Raw genomic sequence first — 22,145 nt, 5'->3', positions numbered from 1 at the left:
CTGATGATAATATAAATTCTGTTATACCATGAAAGCGCAGTATCATCTTAAGATGGTTATCATACAGTGAAAATCTCACATCGTTGCAACCCTAGTCTTCACATGACCGGCCCACTGGGAAAATTCCCAAACTTCACGATTGCCAGTCCACACCTGCTGCTCACAAGGTCTGTGGATTATCTCGAGTAACCAGGTCATGATTTCTGGAAAGAGACATTGATGTTGAGTTTTTCAAATGTATTTTTTGGCACTTAGAGCAACACAAGCTGAGTGCCATCTAGTTCCATTATATTGGAGAGAAGGCAGACATCTCTACAGCTGATATCTCCAACACTCTGCAACTCACACCAAAACACTCTAGACTGATCAACAGCACTACAGGTAAGAGGAGAAATATGTATTTTTGGTTTTGGGGTGAACTGTCCCTTTAAGATGCAGCAGTTGTAACGATTGCTGCATAAAGGCACAGAGGGAAGAAAAGGAAGATGGAGGAAAAGGTCACGTAGGGGTAAACAGGACTGTGAGCTGATACTGAAGATGGATCTGTTCCAACGGAGGCTAAAGTTTTGCGTCAGGTGTAGTCTGGAGCATCTGGGGAGGGATTTTCCCAGCTACAGTGAGAGAGGAAAAGAAAACATAAATCCCTCAGGGTGCTGTTAGTTGAGGCGATAAACACAAGCAAGGGCAAAAACAAAACCTTACCAACGAGGTGAGGATATTTAAGTAATCTTAAAAGTATTTAAAGGCAGTGAGGTAAACAAGATCAGTCATATTTGAAGTGACTCACAAAGAATGTCATCGATTCTTCTGACAGCTGCTTTATTCACTCTGAATTCATTCTGCTCCGTCCTGTGAGGAGGAAACAGACAGAGAAACTCAACAGGCACAACGCTGGCACCAGAAATACAGACAGCTTCTCAACCACCACAGAAAATGAGCTTAAAAGCAAACAGACTTGCAGGGGCTAATCTCGTTACTCACGCCCTCAACTTTGTCACAGTCTCCAGCCTCCGCAGGGCCGACAGGACGTTCTTTTGTGTGTCGGACGAAAGGGCTTCATAGGTGTGAAGCTCACCTGCAACACACAGACATCATTATGGGGAACAGTTTAACAGCATGAGATTAAATCTGCAGGTCAGAGGTCACTTTCTGTTTCACCTGAGAGGATGAGCTTTGTCGCCAGGTTTCGCACAGCAGGCAAGAAGTGTTTCTCAGAGCACACGTTAACTCCGTCCTCACAGAGGTACCTGAACATCACCTGGACAGAAAAACACACCCTATCAAACGGGAGGACATAAACCACCTATTATAATATTTAAAATCCAACATCTTAATTGTAGTTAGAGCCAAAAACACTAGTTGACTAGAGCAAAGATTGACATGGTTGTGTGGAAACCTGCTATAAATAATCAGCATCGTGGCATGTCAGCCAGAACAGGTGTGACCTACTGTAACAACCCAAACAGCATTTTTCAGTCACAGAGGGAGTGTCTCTAATCACATCCAAACCTCCACTAATTACATAGGTATGGTTAGGATATAATAATTTAACATTTAACAAAACATAAACATTAAATATTCCTGATTTAAAGAGCACTGGGATGGGAAAAACATTTCTTTAATTAAATATTTGAAATTTTATATATAATTTATGCCAATTTCATTTAAACAGAGTGCTTAGTGACTGCTTTTAAATACTACATTTTATCTCTATTTTCTTTATAGTAAGTACAAATAAATATTTATTTCCAAGTAACTTCCTGGAGAAATTACAGCCCCGAATTCTTTTTCCCAATTTTTTTTGGACAAAAATGTCTCAATCCTTCCGAAGTTGAACGTGTTCGCTTGACAAAATAAATAAATAAATAAATAAATAAATAAGTAAAATCTGTTACTCTGACTTAACAATGTTATCTTGTTAAGTCAGAAAAATTTGGATAAATTCAGAAAAAAAATGTTTTTTTTTTCCTCGAGTGAACACTTTTACCTTCTGTAGCAATGAGACGTTTTTGCTGGAAAATGAATTGGGAGCACTTTATTTTAAAGGGCTGTAATTTCCCATGAACATTACAGTTAGTTACCTGGAAGTAAATATTTATTTATAATTATTTCAACTTATAAAAGAGAATTGATTATCCTATTAATTTAGAATGAGAATTAAAAGCAAGAATTATAAAGAATTAACAAGTTTTTCTTGTTAATAAAGTTTCTTTTCTAATTTCTTGTTAATTAAAGCAAATCATAAAGATTATTGTCTTGTTAATTTATAAAAACAAGCAGATTTCCTTCTTGAAACCTTTACTCAGAATCCTGAAATGATAATCTTGCGAATTCAGAAAAAAAGTATTTTTCTAAAGTGAATGCATTAAGCTTCCATACAATTCTGTTTCAGCGCCTGCTCTGACCTACCAGGTATAACACTGAGTTTAAGAAATACTGAATTATTTATTGTTTGTTTGTTGACATATAGTACTAAAAATAAAACTAAAAATACTGAAATCAGCAAAAAAAAAAATGTAAAAATGCAAACTAGTGGTTCCCAGCTGGTCCCGCCACAGGGTCCAGATCTCTCCATAGTCATTAGTTTAAGGTCCACACAGTTTATTATATTCAGCGTCATACTTTGTACTTCAAAATAAAGTGTTTTTTAAAAAGTTACTATGTTCCCGAGTCACTTGTGGTCCATTTAGAACGCACCTGTGACCCACTTTAGGACCATGACCCACCAGTTGGGAACCACTGATGTGAACTACCCCAGGGTTGCTAAAGACAGAGAGGTCATGGCCTCAGTGTCCTCGATGGCAGCTACAGTCCAGTCTGAAACGTGTGCACAGTGCGTTATCTCGATCTGAGGAGGCAAAAGTCAAAGGACCTGATAAGAGTCTATGAAGGGTTGTAGAAGCGCCTGCAGGAAGGATAACACCTCCCGTCCTGCGTCTGACACCGTCACTTCCTGCTGACTGATGTGGACTGCTCCACTCTTCTTCAGGAGGAAGCACGCCTCCTCGAAGTCCTGGTTGAAGGAAAGACAGATATCAGCAGGCAGATATGCACAAGCCAACAACAGTCTCAACTCTTAGACGTGCAGTGCTGCACACACGCCTGCACATGCATGTTCCTGACCCGACTCTGCTCTGACTTCACACATTAAGCCTGAACGTGCTCAGTTATCTGAGCTGTTGTCATGTTTGCGCTAAACATTTTATTACCACGGTTTAACAGGACAATAATCCTCTTTGGGATCTTTGTCCTGAGATGCCCGCAGGAAGCTGAGCCCTGAAAGATGAGGCTGTTACCTGAGACGACTTTCCAGGGATGAAGATGAATTCGTTGGAGAAGACGTCCTGCAGGAAGCAGAAGAAGGCGGCGAGCTCGTCTGGGAAGAGAACGGAGGAGGATATATTAAAAAATCTTTCAGTGTGTGAGTTGAGAAATACACTGTGTTTTACCCTCACCTCTCTGTGTGCTCTTTGTGACGTGCATGGCTGTGGCGAGCATGGCGGGACGCAGAAAAACGTGCAGGCACTGATTCCTATAGGAGGCCAGCATCAGCACCGCCGCCGCTGTTCTCATCACATCCTCCTCCGGCTTGATTGGACGCCTCCTCTCAGGCTGTTCCTCCTGCACCAGGTAGACACGCCCTGCTTTACGGTGAACTATGGAGCCATGAAGATCCACGGTGGATGACATCACATCAGAGTCAGACACTTGTCCTGCAGAAAACGGCGTCCACATTATCACTGTTTAAGGGGTGGTTCAGATTTTACGATTGTTGCGTCAGCCTCAGAATAGCATGTATTTTGTGTGTGTGTATTTGCACACACACGAGACCTGTGAAGTGAGACGGTTCAGTAGGGTCCTCTTAGGATGACTTACTTAAATCCACTGAGGAGCTGCTAAGTGAATCTGAACGCTTGTGCCAACTCACATTCATCTAATCTGTCTGATCTACCTCAGACCGGGCTGAAGGAGCCTTCAGTGTCCCCGAGGTGAGACGCAGACAGATTCTACTCAGTTACTTTTCTGCATTAACTTTGTCTGGTTTCCTTGAACGCAATATGCAAACGCCACCTACTGGCCGTTTAAGGAATGTGAATAAATCTCCTAAAAAGACTCATTAAAGGAAGAACACTTAAACTAATCATGATACAATATTTACAGCAAGTATATAAAACTCTCTCCTCCACCCACCAGGCCAGTTCAGGTGAGCCCCAAACTCCAGCGCCAGCTTCCTGAGCCAGAGGGTTTTCTCAGTGAGCTGATGCCACAGCAGACCCTCCTCTGTTAAAGCTGTGGTGGGAGCCTGCAGCAACTGGCAGGCCATCAGAGACCAGGGGCTGGTCAGAGAGCCCTCCTCTTGGATTCGTACCATCAGATGAGCAAGCCAGCTCACACAGGCCTGAGTCTCTGCGCTGGGCTTCAGAGGAAGGTCTCTATGAATACATGTAAAGGGAGAGATGGGGGAGACAGCAGGAAAAAGAATTGGGGGGATGGAGACACACAGGAAACAGTATGTTGCAGTCAGATAGGAAAATTATGGAAGCTCTGAGAGGCAAATGAGAAAAACAAATTCTGGTGATTCATATTTCTAGGTCTGATCTAAATTGATTTCTCTCCTGTGTTTTTGACTTAAGAACAGGTGAAAAAAAGGTTTTGCCAGGATAATCTTTCTAAGTTCCTTAAATGATTTTTTCATCTGTTTAACAGGTAAGAAAAAAGTTTTGCAAAGAATTTTTTCCTAAGTTAAAAATTTTGGCAGGTGATTTTTTTCAACAGGTGGGGCGCCAAATTCTTGTTTAGTAATTTCATTGTATTTTCTAAATAAAATAAAATACAATGAAATATTTTTAATAAATTAATTTTTTAAAATAAAAAATAAAAATAATAAGTTTTAAATTTTTTTTCATCTGTGAGAACAGAATAATAAAAATAATATTTTAAATAAATTCTAAAAAAATAATAAGATTAATAGTAATTTATTTATTTTTTTGTTTTTAATTTAATGAACAGGTGGGAAAAAGGTTTTTGACAGCATTCATATTTTCTGCTAAGTGTGCTTTAATTTACAAACAAAACAATAACAAAAGGTACATATAATATTGTGTGTTATTGCATTATGCAACTTTACTGTCATGTTGTTATTTTGGCAGATTAGCACAGTTTAAAAAAATTCCAGCCAAAAGTACAACATAACAGTAATAGAGCTGGCTAAAGCACAATATATGTACCTTGTGTCAAGAGTACCTGGAGAAAAACTCACCTGGCAGAAAATATGAACGCTTTTTCCTGTTAAGAACATGGGGTAGTGGTGGATTTCACTCTCTTGTGGCCAAAATGAGTATTACAACAACAAACATTTGGTGATTAAGACAAATAAAAAATAACCTGCTAAAAATGTTCACAAATGAAAAAAAAGGTACCTTAGAAAATATTTAGAGCATTTTTTTCACCTGTTGTGCAGATGAAAACTAAAATTTAAGGAACTTAAAAAGATTATCCTGGCACAACCTTTTTTCTTCTTTTTTTTAAATTTCACCTGTTCTTACATCATGAACACATGAGAGAAAACACGTGAGATCAGACTTAGAAAATGGATCACTAGAATTATATTTTCTGCTTTGCCTCTCAGGTCGCCCACAGAAGATACATGAGTACAGGGCTGCAGTGACTGTGGAAAGTGAGTTCATGCAATTTGTGGTATTTCTGCACATTCAAAGGATTTCAAATGTCGTAAAGAGGAGTTTAGACTGTGTGATTATTACATTTGTTTGTTTATTTAGGCTTATCTGAATGCTTCTTTTCTTTAGATAAAATTTGACAAAGTTTAGACAAATAAAGTGACATAGAAGGACTTGTATTTTCTACCTGGGTATGAGGTTGTACTGGCAGCGGTTTATCTTTCCCTGACACAATTGTCGGACTGACATGGGGCGGCCAAAGTTCACATGCATGCAGCCGTAATCTTCCTGGAGCACTTTGCTCGCCTTCAGCAGACCCTGCAGGGAAGGAGCAAAGCTGGTGGTGAATGACAGGCCACAAATAATCAGCTTTATTCATGCATGAACCCTTCTGACCTGCACTAATGAGTTAGAGAATGAAGTTAGAGACAAAAATACATTGTTTGCAAATACAATATACAATTTTCCTGTATTTTTACATACTGTGTTGGCAGGGATTCAGAGACTAACTAACACTTAAAAGGTGGTGAAGCTTCTTGAACTGAGGTGATTATGAAGTGTTGGCTGAAGTGTGTACTGTGACCAGAACGTACCATGGTGCTTTCTTTAGGTTTGGGGATACCCAGTAACTCGTGGGCGAGCAGCGACTCCTCCAGCACTCGGTCATAGCTGATGCTGATGGGGACCAATGTGACGTCATAAACTTCACCTTTAAAGTAGGGTTCTACCACCATGTGCATCATACCTGCAGACACACGCAGACAGTGTAGAACGTTTTCAAATGGCAATACATGAATGCAACTGTTTCCCCTTGTTGGTCACTACAGGTAAGTTGTGGGGACTTACGGCAAACTGAATGGGGAAAAATACAGACTTCTGAGCACCCTAAATACACTGTACCACCACATAGCTTACATGGCAGAAAATCTCTACACCTGCACACAATGGCACAAAACTAAAATTACAGCCTTGTGGTCATACGCCTCCACGAACCGGTCAAGTTGAACTGACAGTTTACATCATGATAATATTGGTATGTCATCAGTATTGGCCGATATTGGCTTTAAAATGTGCCTGATGGTGGGCCATCACGATGCATAATATCATGTTAATTCCCTTACAGAAGAGACTTGATGATCACCAAAATTAGGTGGGGAAAAAATGGATATATTGATATCTGTATTGGTTATCAGTCAAATGATTTGTTACATATCAGCATATCAACAAAAAATCCATATCATGTATCCCTAATCACTTCATCATTTTATCCTATTAGACATTTGTGTGAAATTTTGTCATAATCAGAGTATGAATTCTTGAGTTATGGCCAAAAACATGTTTTGTGAGGTCACAGTGACCTTGACCTTTGATCATAAAAATCTAATCAGTACATTGTTGAGTCCAAGTGGACGTTTGTGCCAAATCTGAAGAAATTCCCTCAAGGTGTTCTTGAGATATTGCGTACACGAGAATGAGACGGAGGCAAGGTCACAGTGCCTTTGACCTTTAACCACAAAATTCTAATCAGTTCATCGCTGAATCCAACTGGATGTTTGTGCCAAATTTAAGGAAATTCCTTTAAGGTCTTTTTGAGATATGGCGTTCAAGAGAATGAGATAGATGCAAGGCCACAGTGACCTTGATCTTTGACCATAAAATTCTAAAAAGTTCATGTTTTAGTCCACGTGGACTTTTGTGCCAAATTTTTTAAAAATTCCCCGACGGTGTTCTGAAGATATCACATTTACAAAAATGGCACAGACGAGGTCGCAGTGACCTTGACCTTTGAAGAAATTCCCCAAAGGTGCTCTTGAGATATCGCGTTTGTGAGAATGTGACGTATGAAGGGACAACCCAAAAAGATAATACCTCATGGCACTTACCTAATTTGGGTATCAGGGACTTCAGTGTGCGACTGCGCAGGCCTTCCACATAAAACTCCAGAGGAGCAAATCCATTCTACAGAAAACACATTAAAGTCTCAGAAGCACTCTCTACATGACAGTCTAATATGGATCCACAAATACTGTAACGAACTGAAACCATTTCCAGAAGGGGTATGTCAGATTGAGTTTGATGTGGCTGATGAAGCAGATGATTATGTCCTACCTTCACAATAGTTTTGACATATTCTGACAGCACTGCCCAGTACAGTTTATCAGAGCCAATGGCGCGTCGGATAAAGAAAGCTCCCGAGCGCCGCAGTATCTCTCCGACCATCTTCATCCCTGCGAGAGCTTCACAGCGGAGAGAAATAAAAAATAAACAGAGTGAGTAAGAGAAGTGAGTGCCGCCAACCAAAGAAACAGGTCCTTAAAATGTTTACCACACAATATTCTGTTGTTTTAATTCAAGTAGATACTTGCGAATTCCGGCAGCAATAACAGGCAGTGGGATGTCGAAGGCGAACAGGATGTAGGAGATAACCAGGAAGTCCACGTAGCTCCGGTGATTGGGCATCAGGATCACAGGACTCTCCTGAACGGCTTGTTGGAGCTGCGAGGGACAGAAAACAAATCAAATACTGTATCTGTGTCTCGGGATGGTGATCTTGGAAGAAGCGCTTGTTCGATAAAAACTTCTCAAGGGCTAATTTTCGTTCAGCCGTGACAAAACGCAAAATATTTATTCAAACGGAGGCTGTTGTGCATTGAACACCCTGCTATGTTACACAGGCACACTACCTTTTAATATGGTTTAATTTAATTCAATTTAAAAGGGCTTTATTGGCATGGGAAACATAGTTGATGAGAGAAAAAGCTTGTTCAAGATGAGTCAGGCCTGCGCACAATACATGACGGTTAGATTTGTGTCCGACTTCATCCCCACTTGCTCTGACGTCATGCAAAAGCAGACAACGATAACCTCACGAGATCGAGGAGGCTGCAGATTTTAGAGCCAGGCGCTGCGGTTGCTCTCTACCAACTGCGAGACCCAGGGCATGATGGGAAACGCCTGGCTCTCACTTGATCTAGCAGCTGAATGGTTTAGATGTTGACTCAACAATACGACGTTTTGGATAAGCTTTTCATTTTTGTTGAACTTCAGAGATTAAGATTGTATTTGTCTGATTTGAAGGTTTATTCTGTCGACAGAAAACATGTTGTGTGACTGATGGAGATGTTCAGTCATCAGAGACTAAATACATTCATCATAAACTGTACTCATCCTACTGTATATTAACATTAGACTGTTTTAATTATTGAAGTATTGAGTGTCACAGAGACTGGTGATGAGTGGGATGTGAGGATTCTTAAAATAACATCTGTACAGATGTGAAGCCCTGACTGTATCTAACTGAGCCTTAATGAAAGCTGTTGTCTTGTGTGTTTTTCCTCTGAAAATATGAACCTTATAGTCAAGCACTATTTATTCAGCCTGTGTAGCTCTGCAGCTGATTTACATGACAATTTATGTAAAATGGAGGTTGAACCATGAACATAAACTACAGATCACCTGTAAAGCATTTTAATAAATAAATAAACTAATGAATTAATCATAATTAAAACAACTGGAGACTGAGAACAAACTGATATATGGGTCTGATAACATTTTTACGAGCCTGTTGTTCAACTTAGAAATTGTTGCAAAATGGTGCACACAGTTTCCAGATTGAACGTGCCCCAGCTGTGCTGGTCCACACAGGTAAAGGGGGCGTGGCTTAGGGAACAAAGGAGAAGGAAAGTGTTTGTGGAGGGGATTTTGATTTTGTTTGGTGAGGAGAAGCAGAGGAGTAAGGTTGGAGCCAGGTGGTCTTCCACTGACAAAAACAAATGCACGTGACTCTTTCTTATGGTGGTTCCTTAACCAACTGAAGGCAGCAGAGAACCATAAAGATTGAGCAAACCATAAAGCCAAGGCAGGGTGATTTCTTTTCCGGATTCAACAGCCGGTGAGTTTTTTTGTTTTTGCAATGCAGTGTTTTTTTCCTGGTTTATACTTCGGCATTTTGAAGGGAGGGAGTTGGTCATTTTTTGGGGGCAGTTGGATTCCTCTGTCCCGTTAAGGAAGACTTAAATTGGACAAATTAGTAGTCGACATTCTTCAGTTATCTTTTTGTACTCTCATTTAAGGAGTGGGGTTATTGTCTTAAAAATTGTGTTCAAGCTTACATTCAAGTCTCCTTTTGGTGCTGTCTTTTGGTGGAGACACTGAGGAATTAAAGGCAAGTCCCTCTTTTAACCAAGTCATTAGTACCACAGCTGAATTATACCTGTAACAACTTAAAAATCAAGCTGGTTGTTAAACAGTATTTGCTCTTTGCTGGGCTAACATCTAAACTAGTGGTTCTCAAATGGTGTGCTGTGGGATTCTGTGATAACCACACATTATTATTACATTAATCAACCTTGCCTGTACAGAAAGTTATGAATGAATTTTGAATTGAGTGTGTTGTGTGCACCCATTTCCTAATAAAGAGGCAAATATAGCTAAAAAAAAATGTAATGTAATTTAAAGTTGTGAACACAGTCAGTAATGTGCTCCTCACCATGTTGAGTCCCTCCATGTTGATGTAGATGCTGGTGAAGAGTCTCTTTAACACCTTGCTGAGCGTGAAGGCCATCAGCCTGATGAACCCCAGCTGCAGGTTCTGAGACATTTCCTCCAAAATCCCAACAGCCTCCTCTCTCACCTCCTCCACCGACTTCCCTGTCTCCGCGGCAATCTGAGGAGGAACGCAGAGAAAACACTGACTCAGTGTTGATGAAGCAACAGTGAGGAACTTCTCTGTTACGTCTTGTCAAATCACACCACCCTACCTCCTTGGCCACGTAGCGTAGGTACTGGGACTCCAGCACGGCTTTGTTGAGTTCAGCTGTGGAGCAGGACGGAGCTCCTTTATAAGGGCTCGGGCTGAAGGTCTTGAAGGTGAGGCCCAGATCACTGCTGCACCTCCTCTCCTCCAGTATGTCCACAAACTCATTCTCCAGCCCCGCTCTGCCTGAGTCCCAATACTGGAGGAGGAAATCATTCTTATGTGAAGGCTTTAAAATTAAGTTTGATGTTTGACACCTTTTAATAGAAACACAGATAGATAACAGAAGCATGGCTGATCTGCCACACAGCGTCCTGGTGTGATTCAGGTATGTGAGAAGACAGAACGAGAAAAATAAATATACTTTGGAGGGTTACTAGCTGCTTGGATTTAAAGTTGCCCTCCACTCCACCTTTGGACGTTTGACCGTAACTGTGCACAGTTATGTCTGTTTTAAGCTGCGGCTGTTTCCACATCATGGATATAAAAAGAGAACTGGATACAGCGTTGGTGGCGGGGTCCAGTTCATCCATGTGAAAGTTGCTCAGTGGCCCATGAAGCCAAAAATGGTCAACTACCGCCTATAAAATTACCTGGATGATGATTGTCATGGCTTCTGCACATAGATTTTAATAACTAGATACCACATTCCAAGATGGCACCTGTTCAGTCCAGTTGTGTTGTTCAAAAAGCTTTCTAGGCTCTGGGTTTACTTCCAAGGTATCCGGCCAACTGATTATGTTCAGTAGTGTTTCTCTTGCTGGCCCTGCCCATGTGTTCTGCTCAGCTCATAGACTTTACGTTGTGATGACATCATGGATTTTTAATAGGATTTTATTGGCTTGGGGAAAGTTTTACAAATATAAAACCACCATGGCTCAAAAGTTCAGAATAGACATATTCATCATTGACCTTGTTTGCAGTTTGTCCTGTCAACAGTTTTACAGACGTCTCATTTATACTGATTTTCTATGGGGAAAATGCTTTCTGAACCACAGGGGATTTTTTCACTGCAATACTGCGAGTGGCCACTGGGGGAAATTTCTTAGGCAGTTGGGAGAAATTTTCGTCATGGGATTTTTTATGAGAAAGGGATCTCTTGGTTAAGGTCAGACAAAAAGTCGTGGTTTAGATTAAAGAGAATAGATTTCTGTCAGACAGGGCCTTCTTGGAGAAAGTCTACAAGCACTACTTCTCTCATGTGCCTTTCCTGGGGGCCTGTTCTGCAACGTGAGGATAGAGCTAGCATAAGCCCCTTTTACACTGCCAGATTTTCGGCGAACGTTGGGCCGTTTTGCCTGCAAGCTGCGAACGTTTAGACACACAGAGCCGGATTGGCGAGTTGATCTGAGGTGCCCAATTTTCTACCTTGTAGGGTAGACATATTGATGGAACTTTTTTGGTTTAAAATGAACAAGGCACCCTTTCACCACGGAGGAGCTGTTGATGACTTGTGGGAGGAGCTGTTGATGACGCCGCACGTGCGACCCACTGGTGGTGGATAAACAGGAAACAGCTGACAGCAGGAATTAGCGAGCAGCTAGTAGCAAGAGGGAAACGCAAATCTGACAGACACTGTAAAGATGAGCAACTGGGGAAGCAAGGAATTGCGCGACCTCCTTGCCCTCACAGATGAAGAGGCCATTAACCGTCAGATGATGGGGACGGTGAAGAACGGGCCGACCGAGAGAATCGCCGAAGGACTGACCAGCCGCAGCTTCCCTCCCACGTCACTGTTTACGTCACACGCTGAGCTACACGTTTTGTTACTTGCTCACGCCCCCCATTGCCCCGAAAAAAGCACATTCTGTATGAACAAAAGTAGGCAGGCGGCATTTGGCTGCACTCCCCGATTTTGCTTTTATACTGCCAATGCTGAAAGAAGACTGATTGGGCTTTCCTGCAAATTTGCACAATTCCTGTTAAAAAAGGGCTATAGAGTAATCACACTAGAGACTTCGACCATAGGAGCCAACTACTTCTGGTTTAGTGCAATGATTTAATTGCGCAGCTCTTCAAGACTTTCCAAATGTTACCAGACCAAATGGACCAAGTTCTGGGAGTCAAACAAGTCATTTATCAAGGTTTGTGAAACTCAAAAAAACATATTTGCTGATTTACAGACGTCTCTCACATTGTAGGTCAATGGGAAAGTCTTTATGGGCCCAGTGGCCTCACTCGATGGAGCAAGATGTTATAATTCCACTATTTGACCATCAGAAAAATTGGTTTCTAAGCCCAGGGCACCTACTCTGGGTATTTTTCACATGACTGGAACACTCCCCCCACAGAATGACCATTTGTAAATCAGTTAGTCATGCCATGTTACCTTTCAGTTGTAAAGAAAACTTTGTTTTTCTTGCATGTCTCCACTGCATTTCAAAACTGAACGGAAAGTGAAACTTACTTACGTTCCCTTCAAAGCCAGACTCAGATACCAAGGGTTTCTAGTGAAAATGTCTGTGTTTGAGAAGAACTGATGCATATGACAAGGCATGACTGATTATGAAGTACAGATTATGAAGTATTCCTTAAAATCTGAGTGTACATACAGGCATGGTTTTGTGACATCACAACAGGAAGCCAAACATCGCAACTAACTGTCATGTGATAGCTTAAAACCTCCAGCCTACGCACAAACAGAAAGTGGAATTTGGGGTTAAGCAGTAAACATGTTGTACTCAGCAGTGAAACAAACAGAGACTCAACACTGCACTACGTCAACATATATATATCCCTGCAATCATCACTGCATCTGTGCATGACAAAAATACCACAGATAATAAGGAATTATTCATTTAATTGAATCCTTTTACAGTTTATTTATAGTTTATGTACAATAAAAATATAATTTTGTCATAGATGCTACTATTTTATGTAAAATAAAATAAAAAACTGACAGATGGGTTTGTGTTTTCAAGGGCATATATAGCAAATTGCACCTTTTTTAATTTAGGGTGCGTTCCGAATCACATACTTTTCATTTTTATTTATTTTTAGTAGGTACATCAGCTGCCCTTACAAAGTACGTACTGTTATTTTTTATTATATTACACCCTGAATTTTGAACCTCTTGCTTTATATCTGTTACCTTAGAGATAAAACAAACGCCACTTGCAGAGTTTGCCAGAGACGGAGATCAACCCGGAAAGCTCTGCTGTTGTTACTTTGCAATGTGTGTATGTTTAACTTTAAAGTTATAACTGCACAGGTTGTAGATTCTGACATATTATAGTTGTGACAGTGAAGTTACATCCGCAGTTCTTTGTCGTTGTTCTTTTCATAGTTATGTCCTGTTGTTGTTTGTAATTATGATTATTTTGTTCAATTAAACAATTTATATTCCTATTATTGACACTATTGATCAGTGACCTATCGTCCACTGTGCAGCGCATTGTGGATCAGAATAGCCAGGAAAGCATGCTGGCTTGCATACAACAAAATCAGACCGGCTGTAATAGAACATCCTGGTGTTTTTGGCATACTGCGTTTGACAGACTATGTATTGGTACATACTGAATCTTTTTCTGGCATACTGTATAGTATGGTAGTGTGATATTGGAATGCACAGTTAATGAGAGTTCTTTGAACATATCTCTAAGGTGACAAGAGCCCATTCTCCGCCTAATGACACTGTTGGATAGCCTTCTCTCTCTATGGGCCCCACCACCTCACAGGCCCCTGCACTGCCTTTATTTACGCCCCTGACATGGTGATAGAGCTCTATCGTTTATCTGGGTCTTTATCTGCAGTCTGTTCTGTACTATGACCTGATAACACCAGTCGGCAGCAACATGTTAAGCAACATTATTAAAACATGTTAAAGTTTCAGCAGCTTAATGGCCTCAGCTTGAAGACTGTCAGCAGCCAACACGTCACTCAGTCTCACTTCCAGCACTTAATAATGCATATACTTTACAATGTTACTTTAAAGCGCACAGAGGCTCATATACTGTGCGCAACAAGCGGCAGAGGATGCAACAAGTCTGCATGAACACATATCCACAGGTGCTGCCTGGTGTCTTACCGTGCTCGTCATTGTTTCACAGGAACAAAGTGGAGCCCTCGCAGGTGCCCGTCCTCATCGACTTTCGTTTTCCCTGCTTGAAAGCTGCCTCGGTTTCACCCTGTGTGCAGCGCAGCACTCTGCAGGGCCGAGCCAATGGGGGCGCTGGGTTTTGGAAACTCCTCCCGCGCATTGTAATGTACAGCCCTGTGATCTTGAATAACCCCGCACATTGTTGTGCACGGTAACATGTGTGGCCAAGTCAAACAGCTGAGTTTGGCTGCTCGCAGAGAGACGCATATCTGAGGCAGAGATAAAGTGTTTAGACTTACTAAATGTACCCAAACTGTGTATCTCTTGATTAAAATTACAAAGAGATCATTTGCAACTCAGGCAGTGGTGTAATGTGACTACATTTACTCAAGTACTGTACAAACTTAAGGTACTCATGCTTGAGTATTTCCATTTTATGCAACTGTATACCTCTCCACTGCGCCACAGAGGCAAATATTCTCTACTCCACTAGTTTTCCTACAGCTTAAAGGGACAGTTCACCCCAAAATCAAAAGTGCATGTTTTTCCTCTTACCTGTAGTGCTGTTTGTCAGTCTACATTGTTTTGGTGTGAGTTGCAGAGTGTTGGAGATATCAGCTGTAGAGATGTCTACCTTCTCTCCAGTATAATGGAACTAGATGGCACTCAGCTTGTAGTGCTCAAAGCGCCAAAACAATACTTAAAAATAACACTCAATAGCAATGTCTCTTTCCAGAAATCATGACCTGGTTACTCAAGATAAGCCACAGACCTTGTTGTGAGCAGTTTCATCTAGGGACTATTTTCTTTCTACTAAACTACACCTGCCAACTGTATCACTGCGCAGAAGGAAGCGTGCATCTACTCATGGACTACAGCTGAATCCAAATGTCTACCCTCTGAACTTGCAGACTGAGCCCTTGTGGACTTGAGTCGAACACAGTGTGGCATATTTACTATAATCATGTAAAGAGACTGCAAGCAGCTAATAGACAGCCCTTGATACTGTTTTACTCGTTGCCGTGGAAACTACATAGAAACAACTTTAACTATTGCTGCTGTCATATTCACATATATGTCATAAGTTGATGAACAGTGCTGACTCATCTGTTCTTGCAGATAACAAGATATAAATCTCATGTAGAGTCTTTTTTGTGACTGAACAGGCTATACACGTTCAATAACAGAAATGTTTGTAAATAAGGACAGGACTATAACTCAATAAATTGGGTGTTACTGACATTAGAAACCTTCTTTTGTTGCTTTTCAGCCATTTTTTAGCCTATTTCACTGCCTAACTATCAGTAACTGTTTTACACATTTATGAGTTTTTTTGGCAATTGAAAAAGCCATAAATTCACGTCTGTATTGCAATGAATTGTGGGTTATTAAATCAGTGAAGTCTGCTAAAGTCTGCATCCCAAGTGGACTCTCTGGAAGTCTGCAGGAAGTCTACTTGAGGCCCCTTGTGGACTGGCTGAATAGAGTGTGCCAGGGCCGAGGTCAAAACCCGGAAGTTTAGCATTGCGCTGGTTCCCGGAAGAGAAAGTGAATGTGATTTTTGCACTGCATTTTGGATTGTGTCAGAAAATAAGCTCCGTGGCTAACACAAGTTTATGTGTCATACCGCATTTGAAGCTTAAATGTGATCGCCAGAAGTAAAAAGCTAACGTTAGGCTTTAACGGACTACATGACTCCTCCCACGGTTGCATGACTCTTGACGTCACTGCCACAAAGCTTTCAACTGATTTCGGCCGCTTTATTTTAAAAACATTGTATAATGGGGAAAATCAGACTGTTTAAGCTAAATAAGAAGCTGTAATGGCAGACTGCCAGCACTCTCGCCTCTTCGGGGGTGATGACGTTTCATGTCCCTGACAGGGTTTGTAGTCGTATTGAGCAACTTGTTAGCAACCGCCTTTTTTACGACACGTAAAAGCTTCAAAATTCACAAGTAGGGTATTTACTGACGTGTTTTATGTTGTAGAACAAAACCTGAAATTCGCTTAAGCTTTTGTTAACCACAGACCTCATTTGAGGCATTTTACCAAATTCCCATTCAAAAAACGTATTGACTTTTAGACGAGAGAACCGGAAGTGCTAAAAGCGTTAACGGAGTTCCGGGTTTACTGGCACACTCTATTGTGGATTTTGACAGTCCTCAGCACTCCTGTATGTCCTGGGAATGCGCCCACAAAGTCTGCACGGTGTCCAGACATTTGGATTCAGTCTACAGGCTTTTGGTGATGACAGCACCTAGTCCTCCTCAGCAGAGCTGTGTGGTAGTAGATGCACTCTTCCTTCTGCGGGTTGATATGTGTGGATTATCTCGAGTAACCAGGTCATGATTTCTGGAAAGAGACATTGCTGTTGAGTTTTTTTAATGTATTTTTTGGGCACTTTGAGCACCACAAGCTGAGTGCCATCTAGTTCCATTATATTGGAGAGAAGGCAGATATCTCTACAGCTGATATCTCCAACACTCTGCAACTCACACCAAAACAATCCAGACTGATAAACAGCACTACAGGTAAGAGGAAACATATGTAGTTTTGATTTGGAAGGGTACTGCATCTTTAAGTTACTTCTCAGATTACAGATTTCCATACCTTTCCTGTCTAAATAATCCTTGGAGGGTTAAAGGATCTGAATAATTCTTCAACCACTGTATTCAGGTGAATCATGCTGAAAGTTAATAAAGGACTCAGTGAATATCGACACACACTTCCTGCTGTACCAATGCATTTTTTATTGAGTTTGATTACATCAATTTAACAGTGACCTGGTCAAGAGACGGGGTGGAGAGTATATGAACAAGTTATTGATCATGTTGTTCACAGTTAAGGCAAAGATAATACGCTTTCATGCTGTCTGAGCTCTTTCATGGAAAGAATAATAAATCATCTATATACACACGCTCTGTCACAAACTACACGCTTACTCAGGTGGTGATGTTCACAGTAAGACCACTGATACATTAGGCAGGTCAGCTCCTGCTCACATATGGACTCAGGTTATCTGCGGTGGTGTAAGAAATAAGGACCACTTTTCAAATGTCTTAGAAAAAAGGCTGAACATTGCTTTAATACTTCAGCCTCTAAGCTGTGGATGGTCTGATGAGGGTTTCCAGACTGCTTTAAGGGATAGTACAAGGGAATGGCAGTAACGCTACAATAAAAGAACCAATGAGTAATGAAAAATGTAACTTGATGACAGTCAATATGTGATCAGATGAATAAATAAAATACATTTAATGGCATATATGGAAACAAACATGACTCTCAGAGAGTGGAAACAGTCACATAGATTCATCACATGAAGTGTAACTGATAAATTAAAAGGCGTCTCATGAAGGCCACCACAGATATGACACTCTGATCACGACACATGCACACCGTGTGATTTCAATAGAAAAATAAAAACTATTCAGCGACTCTAATCACAGATACTCTTGATTTCTTTTAGAGAAAACTGATTATTTTGACCGTTAAAAATGTTGTGCTTCTGTTTCTTTTGTCAAAATGTCTCAACAATAAATATTCTAAACTACAATGTACCTCAGTCAGGAGAATATCAAGCTGCGTGGATGTTCATTCATTCGTTGTGCTCTGAAATACAATTTAACTGATTTCTTCCAAACAGAATAAAAGACCACACACACACACACACACATGTTGCTATAAAGTAAAATAACCCTGCATGTACGTATATATCAGCTGATCGCGGATCGGTAACAGTCTCGAAGTAAGAAAATAAATTCTACATTAAGTATTTGGCACAAGTTGAAGTAACTTGCTCTCTGACGTGTGCTCACTGCACTTCTGAACAGATGCCATAGGTATACTGTGTATTCATAGAGTATACAACTGTCTGCATAAACAGCCTATAATGTCTTGCTACTTAAATAATGTCAACAGTCACTCAAACATAATACATGTGCTAAGCTGCCTGAATAAATGACTGTAATATCTCATATACATATATCTAGTCAGAAGGCTACAGAGGCCGTCTCATCATAAAAGTGCGCTTACATCCATCTTGTGCGTTTTCAGAGTATTCACAGCTGATTTACCCACTTAAAGAGTGAGTTCAGTATTTTTCAACATGGACCCTATTTTATTTTGTGACTAATGGGAATAACAATTTTTCAAAAACCTTCTTAAGTACTTGCTTTTGTCACTGACAGGCTCAGATTGTTATTACAAGTGTCTGACAACGTTATGGAAAGGATCCCTACAGAGATAGACCTTTTTCACCTCAGGTTATTCAGAATGCTGCTGCAAGGGTTTGGACAAAAACTAGGAAATATGACCACGTTACGCCGCTTCTAAAATCCTTACACTGGTTACCTGTCACTCAGAGAATCGATTTCAAAGTCTTGCTGCTTGTGTATGAATCACACACACACTCAGCGCACAAATAAATCTCGGACATGCTTGTGACACATTAAACTTCTAGGACCCTGAGGACATCTGTGGCCGGGGTATTGACCGCCCCAAGAGTCAGAGCACTTTTGCTATTTTTAATGGTGATTTTTCAATTGTCATTTTTAATTTATAAATCATTTAGTAATTAATTTAAATTTTAAAATGTAATTTTTTCTTGTTACTCTTTTCTGTATCCTTTATTATGTTTTATATTTCACTGCTCTGTAATGCACTTTGAAATGCCCTGGTGCATGAAATGTGCTATACAAATAAAGATGCCTTGCCTTTTGTTAAGGAGTAAGATCCTTTTTGTTGAATCAGAAACAGTCCCGAAATCGCCAAACCCACCAGACTCCATTTAAATAACAGTAACTTTATCATTGTAAAATACACTTCAGTCAATGTCGACAGGAACAAAATAAAAACTAACAAAAGCTTCCTTGGTTTGTCTTTCCACTGTTCCAACAATCACCAACTCTGATTTGGTTGAAATAAACCTGAAATTCACCAAGGTAGAAATAAAAATATGTTGCCTCTATACAGGCTAAAATGACTGTTTATTTAAATGGAGTCTGGTGGGTTTGATGATAGCAATTTTGGGGCTGTTTCTGATTAAAAAAGGATCTTATTCTTTAACAAAAAGGTCCATCTCTGTAGGGATGCTTTCCATATCGTTGTCAGACACTTATAATATTCATCGGAGCCTGTCAGTGACAAAAACAAGCACCATTAGTGGACATAAACTGACTCACTCAGTACTAAATCATTCTTAAAAACTGCTCTCATCAGTCACAAAGACACAAAAACATGAGAAAATATGGTCCAGGTTGAAAATACCAAACTTACCCTTTCAGTATCTCTCTGTCTGCTGTGCACTCAAAGTGCTCCATCTGCTACACACATCTACAAAGTCATATCACACACCCACACATGTCACCATCACACCATCAGTCAGTCAGTGCTCAGCAGGCCACAGGTAGTCAGCTGCTGGGAGTGGGAGTCTGTGGAGGTGTAGTTCCCTGATGGTCCACCCGGGGGAGCTGCTGCCTCCAGAAGGTGAAGTGGCTGTATGTGTCCGAGCAGGGGAAGTCTGAGGAGGAGGCTCGCATCTTCAGGGGGAACACGTGGTCCACCACCTCACCCAGACGGACGTAACTGAGGAGAGGAAGAGAGAGAAATGAGTGAACTTAACTTTTTTTTCTGAAATATTTACAATGTTTCCTCTTAGAATTTGTCAAGTAAACTGCAAGCAGGACTTACGATGAGATGTTGGTCTTGGCGTGCTCCTGCACCAGCTCGCCTTTAGGGTTCACTGTGAAAATCCTGTTCAGTGGCACTCCGACTTCTTTATAAGAATAGACATCCTACAAGAATGCACAGCACAAATGGCTTTAATTTTCTAACCCAAAACTCCAGATGAACCAAATGTTATGCACTGGAAATTTCCTTTAAATGACTGAGTGTACCATCAACTGTACTTTATATAATGTGTGTGTACCGTTGGTCTGTTGCCAAACGCTGCGTAGAACGGCTGTGTGTTTGGGTAGAAGAGGTTCTTGATATCGTTGAGACACTCCACCTTGAATTTCTCTGGTTTCTTCTCAATCACCTCCCTGTCAAACACGAACATACCGCAGAGATGTAACAATCAGCACTGCAGAACAATGCTCTTCTTCTTCTTGAACATGGAGTACTATTCTAGAGAAATATGTGTGTGTGTGTTGGTGTGGATGAGAGACCTGTGAAGAGCTGAAAAGAGGCTGCTCGGGCTGAGCAGGACGGGGCCCATAGGCAGCATGGTGCCTCTCTCGTTGACCCAGTGGAGGTAACCTCTGGTCATATCAGCCATGCCGATAGCTCGAGCTGAACAGTACAGGAACTTGTAGCCGTTTCTGGGGTAACGAGAAAGAAGAAAGGAAGATCACTTGATGGTGCTAATAATAGAGCTTGTTTTTGGCCTGTTTGGTGTCACATTCGTGCTTTGATCGGAACAATTCAAAGGAATTCACACGTGACAGTGTGGAAGAAAATGAGTGCTTACTGGCTGACTTTGTGGTAGAGGTGTGCGATGCCCTGGTGGGTCCAGTCTTTCCCCAGTGTGGGCAGGATGTGACCCAGTGTGTCCGACCTGGAGACACATAAATGACATCGGGACATGTGAGCACAGGCTTTTCCTCATTAATAAAAAAAAACAACAATGTAGGGCTGCCCTCTAATAGTCAACCAAACGTTAGTCGACCAGAAAGGTCAATAGTCGGTAAGACTGAATAGGTTGCTTAGCTGAAAGTCTATTAGGAGCTGCGCCTTGTCAGAATAAATCAAAATCTATATGACTGGACCATGTGGGAATTTAATTTGAAAGGACAGACACAGGAAGTGTCCACGCTCAGCAGTCAGACAGGAGTCAGGTTAATTTCCAGGGCTGGTACCTGCGGTTATTCCACAGGCTAGTTAATAACATGTCGGGCAGGAAATCCAAAGTGTGGGATCATTTTGAGAAGGTGAAGGACGAACCCAAGGTGATATGTAAACTCATCTTCACTGGTCGACTACAAACATGACGTATCATCTGAAACATGGAAGTAGCTACATGCCCATTAGCCCACAGCGTCATTAACAGGCGGCTCGCTCAGTGTGTGACGTGCACTTGGAGATAAAATATAGGCCTATATTAATGAAGGTTCACTAGTACGGTTTTGTATTTATATTGTAAACATGACGGCGACTAGTCGACTAGTGGACATAAATGACGACTATTGGTCGACTAGATAAATTCATAGTCGGGGGGCAGCTCTAATTCACATGTATCACACACCTGGTGATGGTTCCATCTATGTCAGAGATGATGATCTTGTCGTCCCAGTTCCAGAGGTAGATGGTGCCCTGACAGCGACAGGTTCCCTGGTACTGAGTGGTCACACTGAACACAGCATCGTTAGGACCGTCCTGCAGCTGGAGAGAGAGCTGTGTGTGTGTGCGTGCGTGTGTGTGTGAGAGAGACAGAGACAGAGACAGAGACAGAGAGAGAATGAGATATAATATATGTAGGTAAAAACAATGACGATGAAATAACTTTACAATATTTCAGAGTCTGCACTCACCAGCTGCTCTGACGTGAGCCGAAGTGTTTTCTTATAAGACACACCCCCTGATGGCTCTGATTGGATGGAGGAAGAGCTCTGTAGTGCTGCCCTGTGGTCTTCATCACTAGAGGACGATTCTTCTTTATGTCTGGCGTCAGACA

At 41.1% G+C, this 22,145-nt stretch overlaps 2 protein-coding genes across 3 annotated transcripts in view; both read right to left on the bottom strand.

Annotated features, from left to right (window-relative positions):
- Window positions 1–370: 370 nt before the first annotated feature.
- On the bottom strand, window positions 371–14,652 carry gnpat2 (glyceronephosphate O-acyltransferase 2). The gene is made up of 16 exons (XM_049589735.1): window positions 14,462–14,652; window positions 10,439–10,633; window positions 10,168–10,344; window positions 8,045–8,174; window positions 7,788–7,915; window positions 7,562–7,637; window positions 6,272–6,423; window positions 5,866–5,996; window positions 4,192–4,433; window positions 3,456–3,713; window positions 3,297–3,376; window positions 2,873–3,013; window positions 1,159–1,258; window positions 982–1,075; window positions 788–849; window positions 371–611 (listed from the first exon to the last, which is right to left on the bottom strand). Exons 1-16 carry the CDS (start codon window positions 14,471–14,473, stop codon window positions 559–561), a joined length of 2,031 nt encoding a protein of 676 aa, XP_049445692.1. The 5' UTR covers window positions 14,474–14,652; the 3' UTR covers window positions 371–558.
- Window positions 14,653–17,203: 2,551 nt separating this feature from the next.
- The window catches only part of LOC125896845 (phosphatidate phosphatase LPIN1-like), a 29,342-nt gene continuing 24,400 nt past the window's right edge, over window positions 17,204–22,145 (bottom strand). For both annotated transcript variants that reach the window (XM_049589731.1, XM_049589733.1), the window contains exons 14-20: window positions 22,003–22,132; window positions 21,717–21,865; window positions 20,943–21,029; window positions 20,641–20,793; window positions 20,400–20,514; window positions 20,162–20,265; window positions 17,204–20,056 (exon numbers count right to left, since the gene is read on the bottom strand). In XM_049589731.1, the coding sequence (XP_049445688.1) occupies window positions 19,882–20,056; window positions 20,162–20,265; window positions 20,400–20,514; window positions 20,641–20,793; window positions 20,943–21,029; window positions 21,717–21,865; window positions 22,003–22,132 (913 nt within the window). In that variant the 3' untranslated portion in view covers window positions 17,204–19,881. The remainder of the gene's footprint in view (window positions 20,057–20,161; window positions 20,266–20,399; window positions 20,515–20,640; window positions 20,794–20,942; window positions 21,030–21,716; window positions 21,866–22,002; window positions 22,133–22,145) is intronic.

This window comes from Epinephelus fuscoguttatus, linkage group LG11 (genome assembly GCF_011397635.1).
Source record: "Epinephelus fuscoguttatus linkage group LG11, E.fuscoguttatus.final_Chr_v1".
Lineage (NCBI taxonomy): Eukaryota > Metazoa > Chordata > Actinopteri > Perciformes > Serranidae > Epinephelus > Epinephelus fuscoguttatus.
The sequence above is the reverse complement of the archived record's forward strand: the minus strand, read 5'-3'. Positions and strand labels throughout refer to the sequence as shown.

What these genes read in the sequence shown, in the direction of transcription:
- gnpat2 (XM_049589735.1), bottom strand. An exon ending in TACGCTACGTGGCCAAGGAG is followed by an intron (nt 10,345 to 10,438) that starts GTAGGGTGGTGT and finishes GTTCCTCCTCAG; the next exon opens with ATTGCCGCGGAGACAGGGAA. An exon ending in TGTTATTGCTGCCGGAATTC is followed by an intron (nt 7,916 to 8,044) that starts GCAAGTATCTAC and finishes TCCGCTGTGAAG; the next exon opens with CTCTCGCAGGGATGAAGATG.